Source organism: Chrysochloris asiatica, unplaced genomic scaffold, assembly GCF_000296735.1.
Source record: "Chrysochloris asiatica unplaced genomic scaffold, ChrAsi1.0 scaffold00168, whole genome shotgun sequence".
NCBI lineage: Eukaryota > Metazoa > Chordata > Mammalia > Afrosoricida > Chrysochloridae > Chrysochloris > Chrysochloris asiatica.
The window spans coordinates 4,282,421-4,292,478 of record NW_006408686.1 but is presented as its reverse complement, the minus strand read 5'-3'; the positions used below and the strand labels follow the sequence as shown (position 1 = coordinate 4,292,478).

The window sequence follows — 10,058 nt, the reverse complement described above, 5'->3', positions numbered from 1 at the left end:
CCAATCATGTCTCAATCTCTGTATCCCAGAGCCCTGTAGTTCCAAGGTTGTGCATACATCATTATTTACCTCTGTCCCACTTAGCCCATTCAAACCTGCCTAATTGTTCTCCCATCTGCTTTGTTTTTCCATTCCCCTCTCCCTTCTTGTATATTGCCCCCCTTCCCAGCAGGCTAATTTTTAAGTTGATAATTTTGTATAGCCCATGAATGATGCTATGTATTTTGGCAGAAAGGAAGATTCTGAACTTGTGAGGTAGAGATTTGGTGAGAGCATGACTCTGCTGACACCCTGAATGTAGACTTGTAGCCTCCAAAAGGGTGAGGCAATAGATTTCTATTCTTTTACGCAACCCAGATGGTGGAACTTTGTTACAGCAACACTAGGACACTAATACAGTACATGTCCAATAGTGGTAAAGGACAAGCTTGGACAACGGAGATGCGTGGAAACAGGATGGTCTCTCCCATTCCTTGTGCCAGGAGAAATTCAGAGCCTTGGTTTCAATTTTATTAGGAATGAAAGAGACTAAAGTTGAGGGTATTTCTTAAGCATGATAATAAGGCACTCATCTTTGTAGCTCTACAAACATAGCAAATAACCATTTACTGAAAGTGGATGCTCCTTACTTCTAGAACTGTGAATGGACCCTGTGAATATTACTTTTATATCACAAGAAGTGGTTTGCAGGTGCAATTCACTTAAAATTGTTAAGTTGCAAAGATGATTTTGAATTACTCAGGTGGTCCACAATGTAATCACAAGTATCCTTATGAGAGGGAAGCAGGAGACACAGATTTAGAGACAGGGATGTGAGATTGAAAATAGAAAAATATTTGAAGATGTGAACTACTAGTTTTAGAGATATGGGAATGGACCATGAGCCAAGGATACAAAGATTACAACTCTAGCAGTTGGAAAAGGCAGGGAATCAGATTCTACCCTACGACTTCCAGAAAGAGAATGAACTTTGATCTCAGTCCAGTGAATGCCTTTTTAGATTTCCGACCTCCAAAGCTATGTGGTAATCATTTATGCTGTTTTTTGAAACTAACTCTGTGGTAGTGTGTTGCCACATCAATGGGAAACTAATACAGGGATCACGTAGAAGACTAAACGATTTACTAAGGTTGAGGGTCCAAGATTTTGTACTCATTATATCCAGTGTCTATGATCAAAAGAGTATGAAGCTGTAGAATTGTAATGTTGCTAGAGTATTCCTTCCTGTTGAGAGTGGGAATACCAAGGGAACATACTGAGACACACTCTTACCTTCTACTTCAGGATTCCATATCAGAGGGTCGAGCTCACTGATTCCATGCCAGCAAAGAAGAGATTGACAGTGATAAGAATCAAATTCTTGAGGTTGAATTCTGTGTGGGGGTTATTTTTATCCTAAAAGTGAGGACAATAGTAAACACAATCACTCTTTTCTGTCTTTGTCTTCTTATTTCTTTCGTGTGCTTATGGAAGACCTTTGAGAAAAGACTGTAGCTGAGCAAACCAAGTGGGTTTCCGTGGTGGAATGTGCCAGGCAGAAGAAAGAGCAAGAGCAAGAATGTGGAAACAGGAGGGTATGTTTTATTCTAGAGGACAGCAAGGATGGTAAGAGTGAAGTAAACAATGGCAGAATGGGAGGACTAAAAAAAATCAAGTGCCTGTGAGATTTGAATATTCTAAGACATGGTGGACCTGGGTCATAACAACAAATATTTCTAAATTTCTGAACTTCTAATTTTCTAAATCACTGAGACATCTGACATGTATGTTTCTCAAATTCTAACGTACTGAAGTTATCATTCTAGTTTTCTACAGTTGTATGTTGGTGGCATATAAGCTGAGAAAGGCACAAGATTTTAGTTGTACATGTTTCTAAAACTTTAAACTTTAAGATTTATTCTCAAATTTTATAAGTTTGTACTTTTATTTTTTCTATATTTTATTTCTAAATATAAGTAAACCATGTGAAACAATACTTGTTCTTTTGTTGAGAACGTGCTTACGTGTGGTTTTCTTGAAGCATGACCTAGAGATAGAGAAGATGAAAGAACTGGAAGAAGAAGAGAAGGTACCTGATGCATCTTGATGAGGAAACAGTCAATGAAGTCCCGAGGATTTGCGGGGTCAAGAGATGCTTCGTTGATTTTGACCCTAGAGGCAATGAAGTCCTTGAGCTCCTCTATCAGATAGTAGATTCAATTATGTCTTCCTGGAAAATACTGCATGATTCCGGAATACATATCATATGGCTGTGAAGAACAGAGCAGAGGTTTATTACTGTTGAGCACAGCATGAGCTGAGTCTAGATCCCCAAAGCTGGGCTCAAAATCTAGAGTTGGTCTGAAACCTGGACATATCCCTTCACTCTTTGGAGACTTGGGCATATTGATCCTTGCCTCCCAGGGTTGTGGGCAGAGCTAAGTAAGGTATAGGGCAGCTGCTTAAGTAATTCAGATTTGGGGTAGAGTTGGCAGAAAAGTGGCTGTTAGGCACCTGTGCCCAAGGGGTGCTCATCTCAATAAAACTCTCGTTGATCAGCCTCAGCAGTTTGAGGAACTGTTCATCTTCATAGTCAAAGCAGCTTCCAAAAAATGATGGAACTGATGATGTTGGAGACGGTGCGGCTCAGGAAGAAAGTGAGGTGGATGGGGGCACCTGGTAATGAGAGGTGTGTTAGACATTATTGTTAATGTGGGCTGTGGAGTCAATCAGTCCTTGCTGGAGACCTGGTTTTAGGACTTAATTTGTTGTTTGTGCTTTGAGTCTAGATTTCCCAATATGCAAATTGTATTAATAAACACTTCATTGGTTTATGTGGTTTACATGAAGTGGTTGGCAAACTGTCTGGCATGTTTTAAGGACTCAGCAAATGCTAGAAGGACTTGGCTTTTGTTTTTTGTACATGTTTTAGTGATGGAATCACAGACTTGTGAAACAAGTACTAGTACGAAATATATAGAAGGAACAACAACAAAAAAGAAGGCTAGTCTCGTAATTTAAGTTCTATCATTTATTCTATTGGAGTCCTGGTGTGGTGCTCTGGGCTAATGCATCAGACTGCAAAGTCATTTGAACTACAAGGTTTGTGGTTCAAGCTCACCAGATTTTCCTTGGAAACCATATACAGGGTTGCTATGGTTCAGAACTGACTCAACAGCACATAACAACAACAACACTTTATTCTATTTGTGCTATTGAGAGTATCCTTCCCTAGAACTCAGTGATGTATCTTAAAATAGGATGCTGGATTTGGCGGCGTTTTCTGCAGAAAGATGCACATAATCACATATGTGTATACATGTGTGTGGTGGTGATGGTGGTAGTGAGCCACAGAGTTGATTCTGACTCATAACAACCCTGCGTAGGGTTTCTGAGGTTGTATAAATGTATGGGAACAGAAAGCCTCATTTTTCTCCTGAAGAACAGCTTTCTGATCCTGTAAACGACCTTGAAGTTAGCAGATCTTGAAGTTACAAGTCCTTCTCTGGCTTGTAACCATTACTCTACCAGAGCTCCTTATGTATATATGTCTGATTTGAAAATGATTTATGGGCATATATAGATACTCTAAACCTTCCCACAGTCCCTGTTAAGCATCCTTGGAACCCAGGTGAGGAATGTCTGATTTAGAGATTAATTTCTATCTCGTATCTGGAGTGCTGGTATGGTGCTGTGAGCTAAGGTCACTTTGAACCGTATGGTCATTGGTTCAAGTTTACCAGTCCCTCCTCGGAAACCCTATACAGGGCCTCTATGGGTCAGAACCAACTTGATGACACTTAACAACAACAACATGTCTTATCTGTGCATTTCTCAGTGTCTGTGTCTTTTCTCTTTTATCCTTTCTTTTCTACTCCCATCACAGAGGTTCCTCCCACCAAGGCCTATCTTTTCTAGATTGAGCTCTCTACAACCAGTCGATTGTAGCTATCCCGTCTGTGGCCCCCATATGGTTGGTCTTCCATAAACTCTCCAATAGGTAGCTGGCCTCCTCCTGGATCTGCTCCTCAATGTTTCGCTTTCCCATCCCGAAATCCTGGAGGATGGTCAGGGAGAAGCGGTGGAGAATCTTCCATCATTCCCCATTAGCCAGAGCTATACCTGCCAGGATCTCAGTGTCAAGAAATTACCTTCCCTCCCTTTGTTTCCACTCTGTGCAGGACCATGAAGGGGACATATAATGAAAGCTGCAGATTATGGTATCCAGGACCCCTTCCTAACTTCACAGTCTAGATGGAGAGACTAAGGTTCCCTCCCTATACGTCTTTCAAGTGTAGGACTTGTGTGAGAGAAAAGGTATCTGATTGCTTGTACAGAAAAAATAATGAATGAAGGAATCATTGGGTGGAAGCATGGATAAATTAAAAAGTGAACAGGTGGAAGTTAAGGGGAGAGAGAGATGTTTGGATGGATGGATAGATGGGTGAGGATGGATGGATGCGAGACAACTTGGAATTGAAGAATCTGAGTAGTTGGAAATGGATGTATGATTAACACTGTCAGGGAGTCTACCTAAATAGGAATGCAGAAGCACATGTGTTGTGTATGTGTCTTTGAAAGGCAGGAATGAAGGTTGACTACGAAGGCTGGAATTTGTACACCAACAATGTACCTGCCTACATCTCCTTTGTCAAACCTATGCATCTTAGCGTAGTGGTTACGAATTGGGCTGTGAACTGCAAGGTCAGCAGTTTGAAACTACCAGCTGTTCCGCGGGAGAAAGATGAGGCTTTCTGCTCCTGTAAAGATTTACAGCCTCGGAAACCCTGTACAGGGTCGCTATGAGTCGGAACTGACTCCAGGGCACATAACCAACCAACCAAAATACATATTAATGGGCATCGTCCCATTCTCCCACCCACATCCGTTTAGCTTGACTGTCTGTCCATGAATCCACTCATAGATGACTGTTATTGCAGGGCTGTGTACACGACAGTATTTATCTCTGTTGCCTTTAACCCTTGCACTCCTCACAGTGTCTTCCCTCACCTTCACCACTGATTTGCTGATCTCCCTCTTATTGTCTACTGCCTTTCACCCCTGCTCACAGCAGCACTGGGAAAGTCCCTAGGATCGTGTTTTTCAGATTGCATAATAATATACTAAGCTGTTGTTTTACCTGAGAAAGGGGTACCTCTTCAGAATCTGCCTAAAGGACTGTAGGTTAAGTCTAGCCGTCTCTGCACAGATGTGGGTTCAAGTACTTATATTCTGAGACCTTGGAGAGAGGCTATACATTCTGAACCTCAGCTGTGGCACCTGTAAAGTGGGTATGGACACTGTTTCCCATAGCATAGGTGAGTGAGCTTTATGTGATGTGAACAGGTAAAGCTTTTAGCATAGAGCTGACACAGGTTGCTTGCTTAATTAATAATAGTAGTTATTATTATTATCCACAATATAGCTGTAAGGTTTTCCTCCCTCCCCCCATTCCAACTCTGAAGGGTCTATGTCTTGCAAGTGAACAGAGCCCATTGTATTTCTTCTTGTCTTCTTAACCAATGCCCCTTCCTTTTATCCTCAGATCCCGCCCCCTTAGGGTAGTCTGGCCTGTGAGTCCCACCCACTAGCTACTCTGTCTCCCCATTTGCCCCTCCCACTGGCCCTGTCCTGGCACAGTGCTTGTTCAACGGGGCTGGAAACTCATGGTATAGGTTCGTGGGATAGTGGCAAAACCCACGCTTTTAGGGGAGATGTCGATGTCCTTGGGCAACTGTGGAGACTTGAAGCTGAAGTTCTGCAAGATGGTGGTGAGGAAGAGAAAGAGCTCCATTCTAGCCAGACCTTCCCCGAAACAGTACCGCTTTCCTGGAGAGGCAAGGAGGGAGAATTGGAGGTGAAAGGATTCTCACTGCCACCTCCCCTCTGCACAGGGCAGGGCATGGACACTGAGCTCTTAGTATCCCCTGTAGTTGAGATGGGGTGTGGTCCCTGCCAGGCGTTAGCAATGGGAACTTTCAATGCCCCTTCCTTCCCCAAAAGCAGCTGAGGTGGGTTAAGCATTGGGCTACTAACTAACTGCAAGGTCGGAGGAGGTTCAACCCATCAGTCACTCCAAGGAGGAAGGAAGTAGCAGTCTGCTTCAGCAAAGACTTGGCAGCCTCGGACACCCTCTGTCCTAGCAGTCCACTCTGAATTGTCTGTTTTGGGTTTGGCTTCCTTTCTCACATGGCTGCTATCCTGTCGTCTCCTTCTTAGGGATCAGAAATGTTCGTTGTGTGACCTTAGACAAGTTTCTCACTCTGGGCCTTGATTTTCCCCATCTCTGCAATGGTCTGGTCATTTAACCCTTTGCCTGGGTGCAGTTGCTTGGTATTAATAGAGGCTGAAGTTAGGTAGCCCGAGGGTGCTGTTGAGTCAGTTCCTATTTCATATTGGCCCTGTATAAGGTTTCCGAGGTTGTCAATCTTTTCTGGAGTAGAAAACTTCATCCTTCTCCTGTGGAGTGGCTGCTGGATTCGACCTGCTGACCTTGTGGCTAGCAGCCCAATATGAAACCCACTATGCTAAGAAGGGCTTTCTAGTCGGAGAAAGGTACTAGACTACACCTTAGAGGAACTTATCAGGGTGAGGGAGGTTCCCGGTGATCTGGCTGCAGACAGAGGGTCACTTACCGATGGAGAAGGGCACAAAGGCATCATTCTTCTTAAACTGCCCTTTCTCATCCAGGAAGTGCTGGGGGTTGAAATCTCGGGGGTTGGAGAAGAACTTGGTGTCTCTCAGCACAGAGCCCAGCATAGGGAACACTTCGGTGCCCTGATGAGGAAGAAGAAGAGGAAGGGGAATTTGATAAGGCAGGGTGGGAATGAGTACGTTGAAAACACATAAGAGTCAGAAGGAGAATTAGGGGGCCCAAGGTGAAGAGTAATGGAGGCATGTGAGTTGGAGTCATCTGAAGAAGGAGCGCAGAAGAATATGAGTTTGAGTCCCCTGAGATGGGAGTTTGGGGGTTCATGTTCCCCAAGACAGGACACTTGAGGATATCAGTTCTGTGTCTCCAGACACAGAAGGTCTTGGAGGCATGTGTTCATATCCCCTGATATAGGATGATTGGTGAATATGGGATTCTGTGTCTTCTGAGGCAGGAGGTTTGGGGACATGGATTCATGTCTCCCAAGACAGGAACTTTGGGGGAGATACAAATGGGAGGTTTGAAAATGATTGGGAATCCTTGATTGGGAGAATGGGACATGGGCCAGAAAGCTTTGTAGGATACATGCGTCAGCTGGGTGGGGGCAGCACCTTGGGGATGAGGAAGTCCTGAAACTTGGTGTCCTTGGTGACGCAGCGGGCCAGACCCATGGGAATCATGTCTCCGAATCTTTGTATCTCGTGGATCACTGCCTCTGTGTAGGGCATCTTGGCCCGGTCCTCAAACTTGGGCTGACGGTTCTTGCCAATCACTCGGTCAATCTCCTCATGCACCTTGGCTGGGGGAGAAGAGAGGATGCATTTTTAGTATCTAAGGGTCTCTGGATAGAGATGATCATCCAAATATTCACACTTGGTTAGTATCTAAGGGTCTCTGGATAGAGATGATCATCCAAATATTCAACCTTGGTATGGCGTGGACGCTGTTGTTGTAATTTGACATTGAGTCAACTCCAACTCATCATGGCCCCATGTACGCAGAGTATTAAAACTGAGCCCTTTCAGAAGTAGATCAGCAGGGCTGTCTTCTGAAGTACCTCTGGGTGGGTTCGAACCACCGAACTTTCAGCTAGAGGTCGAACCCTGAACCGTTTGTACCACCCAGGCTACCTTTGACATAGATGTAGACCCTTCAAAACAGATGCCAGTTACACACATTGCTGGAGTAGGACCCTGTGAGCCTGTTTGTGTTGGAATCAAAGGGAAAGTTAGAGTATCAGGCAGTGGAACTCAGTGGGCTCAGCCCAGGGGGCAACAGTTCAGAACTTCTCATTATTTCAGCAGCGAGTGAAACTCATCTGCTGCCTATCGGCTGAATATCACCTTTGCTCTGTATAGCAGGGGATGTCTCGGAGGTTTTAGGATCTGGGAGAGATGGGGGGCCTGTTAGTGGGCTCAGAGCATGTTTGAGTCAGAGACGACATTCCCTCCAGTGTCATCTTCCACATCTGGGTGCTTCATGAGAAGCAGGAAGCCATAGCGCAGGGTTGTGCTGATGGTCTCCGTGCCGGCAAAGAAGAGGTTCAGCGTGGTCAGCACCAAGTTCTTCTGATAGAACTCAGTGTGGGGGTTCTTCTTCTCCTGCAGGGAGAGAAGGCTTCAGGCCAAGCCCACTCCCCATTCCCACAGGACCCTTTTGGGAGATGTGGTTTCCCTAGGAACCCATCTCTCGGATTCCTGAGGTCTCATTTTTGTCAAACCGGAAGTGGGAAGTGGGACCCTAGTTCTGCCATGCTTTCTCTGGTGGCCAGGCTCGGTTGCCTCTGCTATAGCTGCTCTTCTCATGCTGGGCCTGCTTACTCTCTGCCCTTTAATGATCACATTGTATGGTATGTGGCTCTGTAGGATAAGCACCGGACAGCTAACAGCAAGGTCGGCAGTTCAAACCCACCAGCTGCTCCTCGGAAACCCTATACAGGGTCTCTATAAATCGGAATCAACTCAACGGCACTTAACAACAACAACAATATGGTGGGAATATTTAGAGAAGGACAGTAAGTGAGAGAGGGACAGAGATGTCGAGCCTGAGTCAGACATAAAATCCGATTTTCTGAGACACAGTGTTTTAACGACAGCATCCTAGTCTTTTCACTAAATCTTGACGCTTATTGTGAGGAGTCCCCTTCTCTGCTCCATTTACTCTGAACTGCAGACTCTGTAAAGCCCCGTGTCTTTTCTGCACAGGTGAGAGACTGACTTCCAGTTGGGTGTGGGGACCCTTCAATGTCACCTAGTAATAGCCAGGTTAACAATCGACACAGGAGTGTCTGCTAGCCAGGGTACAGAAAGTAAGAGAGCCTGGTGACTTAGCGTCAGCTGACTAGACTCCGTCACTTCTTGACTCTGTGTCCTCAGACAAGCCACTATGCTTTCTGGGTCTCAGTTTCTTCGTCTGTAAAATTGGGGTTGCAATAGAAGGTCTTTCAAGGAGCTGTTGAAAATATTAAATAGACAAATGCTATAAAGCACTTAAAACAGTGACTGGCATCTATCTGGCAGTGCAAAAAACAACAACCAAAAATCCAGTAGCTGCTGGGTCAATTCCAGCTCACTGCAACCCCATGTGGCCCTTATTGCCCTCCGTAAGGGTTTTCAGGGTTATGACTTTTCAGAAGCCCATCACTAGGTTTTTCTTTCAAGGAGCCTTTGGGTGGATTTGAACCACCCACCTTTTGCTTAGTAGCCCAGTGCTGAACCAGAGGACCCAGTAGTGCAATAGAAGTGTAGTGTTGTGATTCACAAGTACTACAGAGGGTAAGGGTTCAGCCAAGGGAACTGTGATGGTTAATTGTCAAAGGGATTGTGGGGATTATTATGTGGAGGGGCTGGTCTGAATGGGTCTTTGTGTTCTGCCCCAGCCTGATTTTCCTCTACCTAGCTTTGGAATCCAACCCCTCACCCCCAACCCCACTCCTTGCACTAGTTGCCTGGATGCACCTCCTGCATTCGGATGAGGAAGGAATCGATGAAGTTCCGTGGGGAGTTCGGGTCCAGTGTGCACTGGTTCTGTTCCACCTTTTTAGCTATGAAGTCCTCGAGTCCCTGCAGGTCCTTAAAGGCCTGTTGCTGTGGTCCTGGTAGATGTTTCATCACTGGGTAGAACATCTCATAGAGCTGCGGGTGTGGGGAGGGGAAGGACAGCAGTCAGTGGGAAGAGGAATCTTGTCTCAGGGCAAGGGAGGCATGTAGGTGGGGCTGGATGGGAGTCTATATCTAAATTTTCAAGTGTGCTTCTTATGCATCTAGAAATATAGGAGGTGGATTGGAGCACACACTCATGTGTTCCTATATTGAAGTGAGGCTGGATTGGGAGGTACCTGTCTGAATGTTTAGGCACTCTAGTGGGCTAGGTTGAAGGCATTGTCTATGGAGCTGTATTTGGGTACCTAGGAGATTTAGATTGGAGG

At 45.1% G+C, this 10,058-nt stretch overlaps 1 protein-coding gene and 1 pseudogene across 1 annotated transcript in view; both read right to left on the bottom strand.

The window, feature by feature from the left end:
- Window positions 1-1,275: 1,275 nt before the first annotated feature.
- LOC102816541 lies at window positions 1,276-4,842 on the bottom strand (annotated as a pseudogene).
- A 784-nt stretch (window positions 4,843-5,626) lies between these two features.
- LOC102816167 (cytochrome P450 2A13-like) overlaps window positions 5,627-10,058 on the bottom strand; it is a 23,604-nt gene continuing 19,172 nt past the window's right edge. The window contains exons 5-9 of the mRNA XM_006871516.1: window positions 9,589-9,782; window positions 8,093-8,232; window positions 7,243-7,432; window positions 6,615-6,756; window positions 5,627-5,808 (exon numbers count right to left, since the gene is read on the bottom strand). Of these exons, the coding sequence (XP_006871578.1) occupies window positions 5,627-5,808; window positions 6,615-6,756; window positions 7,243-7,432; window positions 8,093-8,232; window positions 9,589-9,782 (848 nt within the window). The remainder of the gene's footprint in view (window positions 5,809-6,614; window positions 6,757-7,242; window positions 7,433-8,092; window positions 8,233-9,588; window positions 9,783-10,058) is intronic.